The sequence below is a fragment of the Echiichthys vipera genome (genome assembly GCF_963691815.1).
Source record: "Echiichthys vipera genome assembly, chromosome: 19".
In the NCBI taxonomy this organism is placed as follows: Eukaryota; Metazoa; Chordata; class Actinopteri; order Perciformes; family Trachinidae; genus Echiichthys; species Echiichthys vipera.
In genome coordinates this window covers 11,533,865-11,550,734 of record NC_139844.1, presented here as the reverse complement: position 1 = coordinate 11,550,734, position 16,870 = coordinate 11,533,865, and the positions used below count along the sequence as shown (strand labels likewise).

General features: G+C 39.6%; 1 protein-coding gene across 2 annotated transcripts in view; it reads left to right on the top strand.

Moving 5' to 3' along the window:
- The window catches only part of LOC310962153 (glutamate receptor ionotropic, kainate 2-like), a gene marked incomplete at both ends in the record, with an annotated part of 53,686 nt that overhangs the window by 19,981 nt on the left and 16,835 nt on the right, over positions 1-16,870 (top strand). For both annotated transcript variants that reach the window (XM_083934535.1, XM_083934534.1), the window contains 3 exons: positions 493-674; positions 2,747-2,800; positions 4,187-4,360. In XM_083934535.1, coding sequence (XP_083790661.1) covers positions 493-674; positions 2,747-2,800; positions 4,187-4,360 — 410 coding nt within the window. The remainder of the gene's footprint in view (positions 1-492; positions 675-2,746; positions 2,801-4,186; positions 4,361-16,870) is intronic.

Genomic DNA, 16,870 nt, shown 5'->3' with positions numbered 1-16,870 from the left:
AGGGCAAACAGAGTCTCTCTCATCAGAGCATGTCTGAAGTGTGTGTGTGAGAGCCGGAGAGCCGGGATCGGCCACAGCTTTCCATCAGAATAAAATTGAACCTATTCCATGCAGCTGTATGGTACTGTGGAAGACGAGAGAGAATCAACATTTTTGGAAGCTTCTGTGGAATTGGAAGTCTCTGTAGGAGGGTGCAGACCGAGGTTCTTTCCATTTTGTGCTTTTAAAAGAGTGCAATGTGCTGGGTTGGTGTTAATTCTCTTGATAGCTCTATAGCAGTGTGTTTGCTTGCCAAGCATGAGTGGGAGGATCAATAGACTTTGGATTAGGAAGGCATGCATATGAGCCTTTTCTGCTGAGAAAACCTGAATCCAGTTGTTTTTTGTGGCCTCCTCAGCATTGGAGATACTTCAAAATGGCAGCAGATCAAACACTAGTAGCTACATCTTTAAAATTCCTTTTTCACGCTATATGTGTCCTCTTTGTCGGCAGGTCTCATTCGACTGCAGGAGCTGATCAAGGCACCATCACGATACAACATTCGTTTGAAGATCCGACAGCTGCCCACGGAGACCAAGGATGCCAAGCCACTTCTGAAAGAGATGAAGAAGGCAAAGGAGTTCCATGTCATATTTGATTGTGGACATGAGATGGCTGCATGGATCCTAAAACAGGTATGAACCAGGATGGTTTGTTAAATTCAATAAATACCCGGGGGACTATTTATGGCACTCCAATGTGAATAATATTAGATTTATATATTATTACATTAAAAAAAATGTTTTAATTAATATTAGAAAATGCATAGATAGAAAAAATAGTTTTTTAAATAATTTATTCAATGAGACCTATTATATTGTTTTCAGGTTCATGCAGATTTTCTAATAGAACATGTTTCCATGCTTGATTCATTATAATTTTCTCAGGCCGCTGCACCTGTATTCACCCTCTCTGAAATGCTTTGTTGCAGCACCCGTCTCTTTAAGACCCCTGTCCCCCCTCCTGAAAAAGCCCTGTCTGTTTTGATTGGTCAGCACTTCCGGGGTCTCTGCTCCACCGCTCTTTGTCTGTGCTTTACTGCAGAAGACTGACTACAACGGAGTACAGTGGGATTTTCTCCTATCAAAAGTCACAAAGAAAGACTTGTAGGTGCAGGAATTCAGGCACGGGACCATTTTTAGATTAAAAATAGACCATTATATTTCTATGGAAAATATTCTTGCTTTTTTTAACTGGTGGCAAGAATACCACTGTATTGTACAGTATCTGTATGTACTATAACATACCACCATAAGGAATCCTATAGATTGTTTTAATAAGGCCTACTTTATTTATAGAAACCTTTGTTTAACAATCGGTTGACAACATGACAACACTAGGCCTCAAATGTTGCATAACTTGAACAGTTCAGAGACAGACAGGTGAATACAGGTATATTCAGACAGGCAATATGAGAATGAGTATTATAGTAGTATAGTAGTATAGTAGAATGAACCTGAAAATGAGCATATGCCCCCTTCAAGATGGCAAATTCAACAACTGCTGCAGATTTAGCTAATAAGCACCGTCAGAACAACAACAATGTCAGAGCTATTCTCGGGTATGTGATTGGCTTAAAGGTGACATGAGGTAAAAGTGTAATTGGTTAAAAATGCCAACGTGAAATAAAGAAGACTTTTGTCTATAATTAAATTAAAAATTATTTCCAATGTTGTTATCAAAATGAATGATGAAATAACATTTCCCATTAATAAGTCACATTCTTATGATTTCTTTTTTCACTGATTGTGTTGAATTTTATATTTTACACAATGTATTATGTCTTTCTTTTTTTTATTAATTTTGAGCACTTTGGGGTTCCATACTATTCACCTTTAAGTTCAATGTTAAGAGTAAAAGCAGGTAAGTTAATGAAACTGTCATGGCACTTGGATTCAATTATAACTGAATTAACTGCAGTCACCAAATGTACGTCAAGAACTCACTACTCAAAACAAAATTCACTGTGTGCATGCACTAAATTAACAAGCTTATACAGTATGTGTTCCCTTTATTGCTCTTTCTCTATTTAACCACTGATGCAAATGATTCAGATACCCACGTTCTGCTCTGTGCATCTTTAATCTCTTTGTAGAATATTAGATCTCTACTAGTGACCCGTCATAATGGAAGCTCTCCATTGCATAATAAAGGTTTTTTAATTAGAAAGTCTAATTCTGCTCACAGGCATGTTAAATTCATTTTACAGAGGCCCATCATTTATGCAAATGGTGGGGGGTTCTTATTGAACCGAAGTCTTCTCAGAAGCATATTGCACCGCTTGAATCCTCTATACAGCTGCGTGTCTATAGGAAGCAACAAGAATGATTATTTATTGATGGAGAATACTTGGTAGCCACAACAAAACATATACTGTACTGTATGTCCAAAAGCTCAATCCAGTGCCTCTCCCAATACACTCCTGATTTGGCTGATGGAGTGAGATGGAGTCTATTTTTTTGTAAAATATCTGCAATACGTTCTTGTATTTGTCATGGACACAGTGTTTTCCTGTTTACCAACCCCACCTGGCCCATTTCAAAATGTTCTAGACACGTCTAACTGAGAAAATTCTTCTCAGCTGGCTTCCTGAGTGACAGACTATGCAGGTTAAATAAAAGATACATGAAGAATTAGAATTAAATGAATAGAGTAATAAGCTCATTAAACTTTTTAGTCACTAACTGATGTTCTTTTCTCCCTGTAGGCCCTTGCCATGGGTATGATGACAGAGTACTACCATTATATTTTTACAACCCTGGTGAGTACACTGGCACTTCTTTTTTTATTTGACAAAATGTATTAATGTATTATGTTGTTATATTTTTGCACAACACTATCCACTTGAAACTGTGTGTGTGTGTGTGTGTGTGTGGGGGGGGGGGGGGGGTTCTTGGGTTCTTGCAGTGCTCGTTGCAAGGCAAAAATACATCAATCTGTCTAAATGTCTGAAAGTATTTTCTGTTCTCTGAGAATGAAATGAAACCAGGAGCCAGTCAAAGAAAACACACACTATTATGTTTCTTATGTGTGAAGCATTATGAACCTGAACCACAACCTGAATTTGTGTGCTGATAGAAATAGATAAACTTCAAAAGCTGACTCATTGTCATGTCGTTTATTATAAATATACTCTTTGCATATTGCATGTCCACAACCCTGAGTGTAGAAAACAAAAGCAGTTGGATATATTTAATTCTGACTTTGCCAGCGACTGAAGTTCTCCGAAGTTCTTTGATCTAGCCACTACAAAGATGTCTTGCTCCGCTGCAGAAGAACAGCAGCACATCTTCACTGAGCCCAGAGAACAGAAGACTGAGAGCTCAGATAATAGCCCTGAGCAGACAAGACTGTCACCCATTCAGTCCATTATAGCTAACAAACAAATGGCATGCTGTGTTGTTTGGAGCACAATTGCAAACTCTAAGGAAAAGGTTGGCGAAAAGTGACCTTTAAAAGACATTTACCAGAGGTGAGACATTTTACATCCACATAAGAACCTGGCTAGATGAAATGGTGGGGGTGGGAGGGGTGGGGTGGTGGGGTGACAGCAGGTATGTCAATGGGAAAGGAAAGAGAATAGTCATTATAGGCCCTGTCGGTGGCATGATGCTGCTTGTCGGGGTGGAAACATGCCTACTTTTAACGTCAGCCAGTGTTTGGCCAGTTGGAGGCCACTGTGCTGGCCAAAGCTGCTGTATACTGGTTCAGAGCCATCCATGCTGCTTTTGGAATAGGACAGCAAACATTGACCGTGGCACCCCCATTCTGCGTCCATCACCTGCTGTTGCTCTGTCAACTGTGTTGTTGCATCCAAAAGACATCTGCCTGGTGAGATGCCAGACATGCTGTATGCAGGACAATTGGGTTGTCCTTTCACTTCCACATGATAGATGGCAGTCCACCAAAAGCCTGCCAGTAACCTTGAAATCCTTGCCTTCATCAAGGCTGCTGCCTCAGCATGAGATAAAATAACCCCTGAAATACCTTCAACTGTACTCTTCTGCTCTCTCTTGCTAAAGCTGCCACTCAAATGACTGCTCTTAATTATTGAGGACAGCTGAGAGATGTGCAGTACAAGCAAAGATGAGAAATTAATTATTTTTGCAGCACAAACACATCAAGACTTTCATCTTTATGTTTCCAGGACCTTTTTGCCCTCGACATGGAACCATATCGTTACAGTGGAGTCAACATGACTGGGTTCCGCATCCTCAATACAGAAAACTCTCAGGTGTCGTCAATCATCGAGAAGTGGTCAATGGAGCGGCTCCAAGCCCCACCCAAGCCGGACTCTGGCCTGCTAGATGGATTCATGACGGTAGGCTCGCAGCTTTTCAGGCCGCTTACGTAATGCAAATGTTATGCTGCGTATGGAGAAACAGGCTTACTCTATAGCTGAACCGCATTCTTGTATCTGCAAATGACCAATTTAATCTGAAGCCATATGTAACCACCTTTGGGGGTTTACTCTGCAGGAACTTGTGTTTTGAAATAAACAATAGATTTTGCGAAAAATAAATGAGCACTAGTTGTCAATCACAAGGTCCATGGCACAGGATTCTTGGTGGTGGGCACGGGAGCATCCTAAACGCCCTCTGTGTGGTGCTTTCAGGCTGTGCTCCTGGGTCTAAATGCTCCGTAATGAGGCAGTGTGAATAGTAATAGCCGTTTATCTGCCCTCCTGCCTCTCACAACACTCCTCTGGGACTGTGGCCAAAATATGACAATCTGTCAGTGTTCATGCAGAGAGAAGAAACAAATTGGATGGCAATCATGGCCTTGGACTTTTAGGATGGCATCCAAAAAAATTTGGGATAAGGTGATTTCAAAGTGAAAACGGGAATAGAGTCTGACATGGACATTCAAGGTCCCGCATGGGTCCAGGTGTTGTTGTAAGCAGTGAGTGTACTCCACCTCCTTCACAACGCTTTCCTTGCAGACAAACACATTTTTTCCCCTGCTTTCAGCCAGTCTGCCTTTCTTCATGACAGACTTAAGATCCGGTGTCTGTAATCTATGTAATGATAGACTGACATCTGAGGTACATAAACAGAGGTGCTTCTGATGAAAAATTCAGTGTTTTCTTCACTTCCCTCTTAAAGTCATGTAAATGAACCACATTTACTATAATGTATTGCCAGAAACATACAGTACGAACAGTTGTATATATACATATCATATTTAATTTCCCTCAAACAACAATATGTAGTATATCCTTTTCCTCATGTAGCACTTGAGTGCGCAAAAACAGTCAAAGCAGTTACTATATGTATGTAAAAAGATTAATGCAGCACACAAGAGGTTAAATCACTTGATTTTATTCCTCCCCCGGAAATTAATGGATATTAGTGGAGAATGTTGAATTGATTAATTAGCATTACATGAATCATTTTGTCATATCCTATACTACATATTCACATATCTCACTGGACTAGAACCACAGTTAAATAATGAATAATGCTTCCAAAGGCTTATGCAAGCTTGATGAAGTACTTCATTAAAGCGCTCTATTTATAAATCCCGGCTCTAATGTATTTTATTCTTTAGAGTGTTTTGCCCTAAAAGGTTTTCTTATAATGCGTCAATGAAGACACAGCAGCAGAAATATAAAAACATTGTGATTTTAATGGTATAATAAAGAAATAATGGAGAAACAGTTCTGCTGGTGATTTTGAAAAATAGCCCGTACCCATGTTATAAACGTATAGCATACAAAAATATATCTCTGCAACTCCAATGTGTTTAATTAATTTGTAGATCTGCCTGGCATTTATTCTCCTGTGCTCTGGGCCAAGAAGCCTCCTTGAAATGTATCATTAAATTAAAGTGGGCTGCAGCAGCCAGTGTGTGACCTTCCACCCTCGACCCTCCCTCCGGCCTTTTATTTCCCCTCTCTCAGACCTGTACTGATTCTCTGCAACACAGGAGCCTTGCTGGGCTCTGGGCATGTTTAAGGGCTCGGTGACCAGGCAACAGTTGTGTAGCGATGGTTACCAGGACAACGCTGTCCGTGTCACCTTGTGATTTTATGAAGGATTGATTGACTGAGATGGGAGGAGGAGGAGAAGGAGGAGTGTGAGGGGGTGAGGAAGATGAGAGATGGTGGAGGCAGGAGGGGTGTTGATGAGGAGAACGGGCAGGAAAAATGGGGGTGGGTGTGTTACAAGCGTCGAGCGGCGTATGCGATGTTTTATCACGCCACTAGGCCCGCATTAATGCGTGGCAGTGTATAATCACAATGACACTCGGAGCCTTGGGTGAGGCCGAGTGTTGTCTCGGGGAAGGGTGCATAATGAGAAGTCCCTCCTCTGGGCCAGGCAGGCGCACAGCCACAAACACACTGGGCTCTTGACTCTTAACTCTGTTTGTCAGAGGTATCTTTAGCGTGGAGAGATGCATAATAAGAGTGGAGATGCTAATTAGTCCAGTTCATTTGTGTGTGGACGTGCAAGTGTGTGTGATCTCATCTGTTTGTGTAGGCTATTTAACCATATCCCTAGAGTAATTGATGTAACCCTGGATATCCATGTGAATTAACTGCAGTTAGACACCCACAACTCTTTAAATTATAGATAGATAGATAGATAGATAGATAGATAGATAGATAGATAGATAGATAGATAGATAGATAGATAGATAGATAGATAGATAGATAGATAGATAGATAGATAGATAGATAGATAGATAGATAGATAGATAGATAGATAGATAGATAGATAGATAGATAGATAGATAGATAGATAGATGGATGATCTGATTATTTTGTTGTCCAATCTGTATATAATTATTGCCTGCAGCTAATGAGATATTTGGTGCTTCATTGTAATTTGCACTCTTTTACATCCCCATTCACAGACAAGTATAAACTTGGATTAAATTGGAAAAAAAAGAAGGAAGAAAACCGCTTCCCAGGTGTACGCCTCACTGAGGCTTTAGGGCCCGATATTTTCTACATCTGCATCATTTCATTTATGTCTACATTTCATTGAGCTATAATTACCATAACAGCAGGCAGGATGTTCTCCAGTGTCATCGATGCAATTCTCGTGTAATAGCTCATAATAAGGGCTCTTATTAATAGACAGCAGTAGTTTGGGTACTATGGGGTTGTTTCTTTATTTTGCATGGGGCACTGTTAGAAGAAGAAGAAGAATTACTTTATTTATTTAATTTTATTAAAAGCATGTTAGCCTAATGTAGGCCAAATTGGAAACAATACAGACACATGGACATGGTTAAGATATTCACAATCCAGTAAAGAGAATACACAAGTAAAGTACCCCCCCCCCCCCCTTTCCATCAGCAGATATTGCTTGGATATCCTTGAGCAAGACACTTAAGTTCAAATCTGCACAAGAACATGCATGCTCAGCAAGCTTCCCAGGATACTGTACAGTAAACAATTGCTAATGACAATGATCCCAAAGAAAAATGACAGCGCAGCATTTGTCCCCAACATAGAAAAGTAAATTGCCTTTTTTTTAATACCTTTAAAAAGCTGTCATTAAAAATGTTTGACTGCACATTCTGTAGTAAACATGAAAGGTTTTCCTGGTGACATCAGATGATGAAAGAAGTGAAGAGAGAGATAGAGTGAAAATGTACAAAATTTTCAATAGCTATGTATTTTCATTATATAATTACCTTTCTATGTACTCATTAATGGTCCTTTGCCTTTCCTGAGTGCATACTGACACACAAGGGATTGGCAGAAAATGCATGCACATAATTGGGTCCCATTTAAATGCAACATGAGATCATTTCCTCTCCTGTTAATTCTGACACATTTTAGTAATCAAAACAAACTCTGTACCCTGAGACATGTGCCTGAGCGTCATTTGTGAGTGTCAATCATTTGACAAGCTGTTGTTCAACAGTCCCCTGCATGTTATTCTAGACTAAATCCGGAGCATGCATTTAATTGACATAAAGACAACATTTGATCATTAGTCCATTGGACTTCTTGATTAGATTAAAAAACAAAGACACAATGAAGCCACTGTCTGTTTGAGTGCACCACTTAAGGTGTGTTTTCTGTGCTCAGTGGTCGATAATTATGAACTGAACTCTGTGACCTGTATTATTAAATTACACTTGCCAGTGACCACCAGATCAATACTGACTGAAATTATATCAACCGGTAAAGTTTTAACTTTTAGGGGTGGATGATTTGTTCATATTAGGATTAAATATTGTGTCTTTTAAAAAAAATATAAAGAATAGAGAATACTTGAAGAGAAACAGGGAGGGAGCAGGATTGCAGAGGAATCTAAAGGGTGACCAAGAAGGGGGAGACAGAGTGAGAGAGAGGGGGAGAGAATATATACCTTGCTGCAATAACAAGCAGTGGTAAGAGTAGCCGCCCACACAGGGAGAACGGGATAGAGTAATCTGCTAGATGGCAGCCGCGCTCTGTTAAGAGGTGTTTTACCATGCATTTTTACATACAGATGTGTGTATGTAAGTGTGAAGCACATACTATAAGATGTCATGATTCACTTCCCCGTGTTTGGAGGCTCCACTGAAGGAAAGGACTTGGCTCAGGTTTTTTGTTGGGTAGCACATGGCTGCCTGGAATCTGAAAATGGTAAGAGAATAATGTGACATGAAGCCCTCTCCCATGTGGGCTTAATTCATGCAGCCTTTCAACCAAATGAGGGTCCTCATTGTGGATGCTGAGCCGAATTTGAAGTCAATATGATATTGAGTAAAGGATCCTGCCATTTTTCCTGGTATAAATCACTGGACAAATACACTTTACTGGAAATTAGATCCAGTATTTGAGCATTCAAACTGAGTTTTCACCCTGCAGCTTAAATAAGTTTACAGTACACTGGAAATGCTCACAGTAAATATCTGCACAGTAGTAGAGTGCAGCAGATTATATTTGATTCAGTTCCCAACCGATGCACCAGCAACACTGAAATTACCAGACTTTTTTCCTTATCACAGATATATTAGTATCAATGTATATATTAGCTAATTGATATCAAGGGATTGAAGTAAGTATATACATGACCAAAAATGTGTAAATGTGTAAAAACAGTGAATCAATTACATATTTCAGGATTTTTTTTCAGCCCTATTGACAAGAGCTTGATTAGGGCATGGCAGTTGAAAAAAATCCTGATATACTATATATAATGTATATCAAGACTTTATATATATATATATATATATATATATATATATATACATATATTTCAGTATATTTATAATATATGTATTGGTATTGGTATTGGTATTGGTATTGGTATTAGTATGGGTATGTGTCAGGCTGTAATTAAGTGTTATTGCAACCTGCTCTCTGGTGCTTTTATAACACATATTTTTGATATACAGAACTAACAGACTGCTCTCCACACAGGTTCACAGGTTGGTTGCATCCATTACAGCACTGTGATCTCCCTCCCTCTGATCCCAGTTGGCAGAGAAGAGTGCCTTTTAAAGACAGCAACTGTGGAGAGCAGACACTTGATGCCCTGTGCCGGGCACCACCAGCTGGGCTTGGCACAGCTTCAACATTATTAGCACCAATGCTCCCTTGGTTCATAGAAGCCTTTTGTGGGTGAAAAAAGGGCAGCGGGAGAGAGATGGAGTGGCGGAATTTAGAAAGAGTGGCTGATTATCTTTTCCCCCTTGATTTTTCTCTTTCTAACACATTTGACTTCATTTGAGTACATTTAAGTATTGTCTTTACATGTTAATTAACTAAACTTGCGAGAGGAAAAAGAGGATCCGGTACAAAAGATTAAAATGACAAAACACCCACCAAACAGATTATCTAATCCTTTGAATTGTAAAAGCATTGTTGCTCTGTAACATGTGTGCACCTGCTACCTTAGTAAAGTGGCTGTAGTCTGATTAAATATGAGGAAAGGCCATCATGTTAAACAGCTTCTTGATCAGGTGTTGGTTAGGCAGCATGGTGCTAATTAGGGTGGACTCTGAAGTGGACAGTGCTGCCAACAGCATGCTGTTGCTTGAAGGGCCTGGTAGGACACTGCTGCTCAGAGCATTCACAACCTCCTTGGTCACACTTACTAAAATAGCACATATTATATTGGATCTTTCTCATGTTCAGTTATTTACCATATTCTGCAATCTCCCTCGCTCCATTTTTAGCCATGCTAGCGGCCATTGTAATAACTTTGGCAACCCCTTAATTTTTCATCGAGCAGGTGGTCCAATATTAAGGTTTATGACCGAAAATGTATAAAACTAATCACATTTCCATCAGCCTCATCTTAACTTTGCATTTCGTGTTTAGGGCTGATTAGCAAATGTTAGCATGTTTAAATTAAGATGGGGAGCATGGTAAACATTGTACCCAATATTAGGGGTGTGACAAGACCCTCAGCCCACAAGACGATACTCAATATTGAGTCCAGGAGAACGAGACAAGATGAGATTTTAACATTATTTTTCATTTCCGTATTGTCTTTACAGACAGGGTCGATTTTAGCAGAGAGCTGTGGTGGTGTAGCCTAACAAATACAATGGGGCCCGCGAGACCATCCAGATCTCACAAGCCCCATTGTATTTTACACACAGATCAGTCTGGTAACCTGCTGCAGAGAAAACTTGTAGAAGGTTGCCCAAGTGACCAAAGCAATCAGCTTTGGTTTTGACGCAGCTCGAAGTGTGACGCAACGTAAAGCGACTTTTCAGTGTTAACAACTTGGTGGCTTTGCCGGATGAGATGAGCACAGCTATGGAGCAAGCCACTCGCTAACACTTTTTTCTCTTGGATCCGTCTGTTGTAATATGGACCGGGCACCTGATAATGTGCCTTTTATCTGTAATTTCATGTTACACAAACAGCAAACATCCTTTACCGACATGTTGTTTACTTTGCCTCGACGCTCCATTAGTATGTCATGTGCTTCGTTGATCTGATTGGTTGATTTGGCCGGTCTATCAGCAACATAGATGACAGATGATTTATCCAATCAGCAACCAGTATTTCCACCTTTTCCCAAATGATCACCAACCGAGAGTTCCCAGATGGATATGCTGAGCAAATGCAAATTATGCAAATCAATCCATCTGGCGGAGTCAGGTTAGTGATGGTGGTGCTGCATGTGTCTTTGCATAGTACTCGCGTTAGCTGAGGTGTAGCCTTCTGTACTTACGCCAGTAAACTATAACTTGTAGCCTGATGTTAAAGAAGGTGCGGGGGCCCACTTCTTATGTGTTTGTGTTGTGCACACATATTCTTACAGTGCTCGCTTCTTGTGTCTTATCTGTCACTCTGTAGCCGTTTGTCCACTTACATATTGATACCATGAGACGCCTTTTCACGTCGACGAAACACATTGTCACATTTTAATATCATGAGAACTCATGGGAAGAGATCTCGTCACACCTCTACTAAATATGCATTGTGCATAACATCATCAAAATTTTTAGCTCAAATAACTGTGGCTCATAAAAACAGCCTCACAGAGCTGCTAGCGTGGCTGTAGACTCTTAATCTTGTTATGTGCTAAATTAATATATTCTGCTTATTGCTTTTGCTTTCACCCAAAAGTAGACTCATTTTTATAGAGAAAAATGTACTGTGCAAAAAAGTGTTTCTTGCAGCAGCATCACGGGTTTGTTTGGAACAAACAGACAAGGACTAGGTAGTTTACATGAGCAGTCTGTGCATGTTTGAACTGCTTCTCCCATTGAGCTTTGTACACAAATTGTTTTCAACATGTGATAAGGTCACTAACTCTCTCTCCGCTTCTGACTTTTTTTTTCAAGTTCAAATATACTATTTATTGGTATTACAGGGTTAACAGTGATGAGGAAAACTATTTTCGAAAGAAAACTATATCTTAGAAATTGCTACAATGTAAGGTCAGAGCAGAGGCTTTGTCAGTTTTCAAGCATCTGTCAGTATTTTACACGTAAGGGTACTTAAATTGTACCACATCAATACTAAATACATTAATATAGACATGCATATACATCCGAGTTCAGCTCACACACCAACAGGACCCTTTCTTTTAAACATAAAAACCTCTGCAGTGTAGTACTTTATCCCCCTTTAAAGTGTGCTTAAACTTACAATACAACCATGGATGTGCTTTCACATAAATCCCACACCATCAATGGATCGTTGCCCAGGGGTCCTCATCGGAAGAAGCCAGTCTTAATTCCCTGTGAAAAATACTCATTTAAAAATTCAAATGCAACAAGCTGCTCTGTTGCCCCAGCATGTGGAAATGCAATGTGAGAAAGGGATTAAACCTCCAACGCACAAAAAAAGGAAACATGACAGTGACTGCACTGGCAGAGCCCCACATTTACGCACACTCTGAGAAACACTCATGCAAAGCTCAGTGAAATACTGTAGAGAGAGCAACCAGGGAAGGCAGAAATAAAGAAAGACAGAAGGAAGGAAAAGATGGAAGAGAAGGGAGGAGGAACTGAGGAGAGAAGCAGAACACTGGCGGCCAGAAAGAAAGAGACGAAGAGAGACAGAGTGGAAAAGTTCCGGACCGAGAGAAAGATGGCACTATACTGAGCTGCAGTCACCCGAGGGCTTTCTCCCCACCAAAATGATCTGACACCGCCTGCTTTCCTTTCTTTGCTACGAGGCCTGAAACAGCCATAATATGCCCCATAAATCACATATGTCACATTTCAGTGTTTTTCAACTCTTGTCTTTTCACTTCTGTCCTAGAAGTGAAAGTTTGCACAATTCTCAGTGCACTGACTCAGTTTCATCACCCAGGGTCTCATATAACACACCAATGCCAGAAATAAATGGTTACATCTTAAATAAGAATTTGCTACTGTAATACTAAAAATATTTAAAAAAATGAAGAATATTGAGACACATTTGCGGTATCAGAAACATCTGTAAAGTGTATGCTTCTTGGACTTTAAACCTCTAAAGCCTACATATTTAGATCAACACCTGGACATAGTTTTTCCCGATTCTGAGCTTGAGCTGAGTCAGTATCAAAATAGTATGATGAAGATAATTCATTCTGTGGGTAACGGGGGCTGGACTAGATAAGCTTTTGCTTCTCCTGTTTTCCCGTTCGGCCATGTGAATTGTATGATTTAACCTAAGAAAATCTGTGATGATGATTGATGTAACTGACATGCCCGAAGTAAACAAGGGGAACTGACCTTTTCTGGTGCAGTGTAAAGTCATCATCATGCATTACCATTGAATAAGTTGTATTGACAGTTCAATGTGAAAAGTTGTATTTAGCTGGTAATTATGTACAGATATTTTCCACCAGTGTCCATCCTCCTCCCCCTCATCCTCCTCATAAGGTGCAAGTATTTGAGTCACAATGAAAATGCAGTAGCTCACTCAGTGGGGAGAGATTCAATAGAATAAATCACGTTTACTTTTGAAAGAAACAGCAAATAGTGAAGATTGCATGGCTAAACATAATAAAGTTGAGAAATGCAGTAATGTATCTGACGGCAGAATTTGTGACTCAAATACTTGCACCGACTGTGCAGGGAAGCAGCACAGACACGTATAAACTCTGGAATGAAATGAATAATTACCTCCTTCTATCAAATCATCAAACCCCATGAGACTGTCTGTGATCTAAGGGCAGAGTGACTTCAGCTCCAAGAAGACAATGAGCTTCTCTCTCTCCCGCTGACACTGTGTCTGATGCTGATGGCAATGCTGCTGGTGGGTGTGTGAGTGTGTGTGTGTGTGTGTGTGTGTGTGTGTGTGTGTGTGTGTGTGTGTGTGTGTGTGTGTGTGTGTGTGTGTGTGTGTGTGTGTGTGTGTGTGTGTGTGTGTGTGTGTGTGTGTGAGTGCATATCTGTATGTGTGAGAGTGTGTGTGTTCTTGCTCTGTGCCTGGCAGCTTCAGCCAAGTGATGCATGGTGAATAACAGGTCAGTGTTAATCTCATTAGGGCTAATCAGATGTGTATGATATGTATAAACAGTGGACTTCTACTGTACACAGGCAGCCACAGTCTGTGTGTGTGTGTGTGTGTGTGTGTGTGTGTGTGTGTGTGTGTTTGTCCATATGTGTTTAGAGGACTGGGAGAGGACGACTGATTGAGACGAGGTGAGAAGAGAGAGATTCGTTTTTCAGCGTGCAACATTATCATAGGAATTATGCACAGGTGGATGGCTGGTGTGAATACTGATGCAGGGAAAGGGAATATATTTGTGTAAACACACAGACACACACACACACACACACACATTCACACGCAGCAGCAGTAGAGTTTGCAATTCACCTGTCTTAAATGAGGAAACCGCATGCAACTACAACAAACGAGGCATGCCTCTGGGAAGCTTGCAGTTTGTCACGATTTCTGATTTTGTTCCCGTTTTTTGTGTGTGGCGTACAGTACCCACATCTTGCTAATTGGTTCCTGCGTGTGTATGTTAATGTTTGTATGATCTTCACATGTCCTGTTTATGAGAGAGGGAACATGCAAGGATGAACTAGGACATCAAGGGCTAGAATGGAAGATGTAAGGCGTGGAGAAAAAAAAGTGAGTCATTAAATGTAGGAAAAGGGCATCTGGGCTGCTACTTTTATTGAAGCAGAGGGAAACTGTGTGATTTCAGATGGTTATGTGGGTGTTTGAGTGTGTGTGTGTGTGTGTGTGTGAGAGAGAGAGAGAGAGGGAGAGAGAGAGAGAGGGAGAGAGAGAGAGAGAGAGCAACAAAGGTTTTGGGCATCTTGTTTGAAACCCTTTCCTCTCTCCGTCTGAGTGTCCCAGGGATTCGAGATTGGTTTCACTTAAAGCACTTAAAACACCCTGCAGGACTCATACTTGGCTCGAAATAAATATCAAGATCACTCTTGGATTGTTTTTAAATTGAATGCAATCTGCCAGAGCTGTGAGCCATCATTTCACGTCCAACCCCCTCCCCAGTCTTGATCTTTCCGTCTTCAGTCTCTCTTTGTTTCCATCACAAAGGGGTTTTCAGGAATTCCTCTGCTAGGAGTCAAATAGGAAAAAGATCTTTGCCACATAAATCATTAGAGCCAGACAATATTTGATATATCGCGGCAATCAAAAGTTAAAAGATGGAGGAAATATTTCCAGGAACGGTTGTTAAGTCGCAGAGAGAGAGAGGCTAATAATGACATAAATCATTCAAACAAAGAGGCTGTTGGGGGATTCGGTGGAGTATTTTGGCCTCGGAGTGCAAACACAGCAGCATACACAACTGTGTTTACACTTTAAAGCATCTAATAAACTCCTGTTCTTAAATGGACTTATATATCTTGTAGCCAAAATCGATCTTTACGATACAATAAACAAATCCCTGTCTCTAATGTTGCCCAGATAAAACAACTCTCTATACTGCTGCTGATGAAGCATGTATACAGTATATTGCTAGAAGTCTATAAATGTGTCACTGTAGCATGCTTTAAGGCTTTTCAAAGTCTTCATTTGGAACACGATACTACACATAGCCGCATATGCAGGGGTGGAAGCAAGAAAGTACATGTCTTGCTTCTCACCCTTTGTGAGTATTTTCTTTTTAAAAAATCAGTTGTTTTATTTACTTAAGTTCTTTTTATCACAAATATTGTACTTTGCTACATTTTGAGTGGAATTCATTTGTTGAGCAGAAACAAGAAAAATGCAAAAGTCCTGAAACTGTGTGAGAACGGGGCTCATACTTGCAAAAGTTAACAGCGCAATCAAATTCAGAATCAGATATGGGGTATGGTTATAATTTTCTCCATGTGATCTGCTTTGTTGATATTTAATATTGATTCTAAAATAAGTTCTAGGCATGTACGTATGTAGCGGTGGTGTCCATAGCTCATTTGATTTAATTTCAGTCATTTTTCCTTAATTGTCTGAGCTGTGTTTCTGGTTGATTCTAGTGAAGCTACACTGAGGAAGTTGGTTGTATTTTTATGGTTCATCAGTTGTATGCACAGGCTGCAAAAGTGCCGTCTATAGAAATGGAATTTAATTTTAGATTTGGACACAAGTAAATGCCGTTTCTATAGACGACACTTTTGCAGTGGAATTATGTCCCACTTGTGAATAAGCTGACATAAAATATGTGTTTTTGGTTTTTATTATCATTATATCAATATAACCCACTCTTTCCCTTTTATAATAAACCAGTAACGCCTACTCAGAGTATATTTAATTAATCTACTTTTTACTTTTATTTACTTTACTTTTTATACATGTACTTTTATTTTTACTCCAGTAAAATATCTTTAAAGTAACAGTACTTGTACTTACAGTACGTACAAGATTCCAGTACTTTTTCCATCTTAGTTTATGATTCATGATAAAGTCTCTGTCATTTACAAATGACAGTTTTGAATGATCAGCCTTCAGTCACACATCAAGGTCAGGTTTAAATATCCTAGTTGGAATTAATATTCAGGAATTAGTTAACAGTAGAATAAAGGGAGAATTTTGAAAGTATCTGTTTTTAGTATAAAAGTTGTCAGATTTCTATTCCCAGAAGTTTTTTTCACAGAATATTTTTGAAGGTATAAAGATTTATTAATTGGAAAATACTGTGCATGTCGTAGTTTTGCTCCAGATGAATAAAGAGTTTGTAGACAGAAGAATAGAAATGTAATATTTATTTATTTTGAAAATTAAAAAAGTCAAGGTTGTTGAAGGTCAAAATAAAATGAAGAGGCAGGCATTAAAAAAAGATTAGTAGAAGGCAAAACACATTTTATTTGAATTGCATGAATTCAACCTCGCCGCTGTGAAAAATCATTTCCAATGTGAATTTGTTCAATAAATGAATGAGAAAAAACTGTCACGTTCTTTAGAAGTGGACTGAAACTGAATGTGATGCTTACAACTTTTCTCCAATCAGAATACATTTTTAAAACTTAT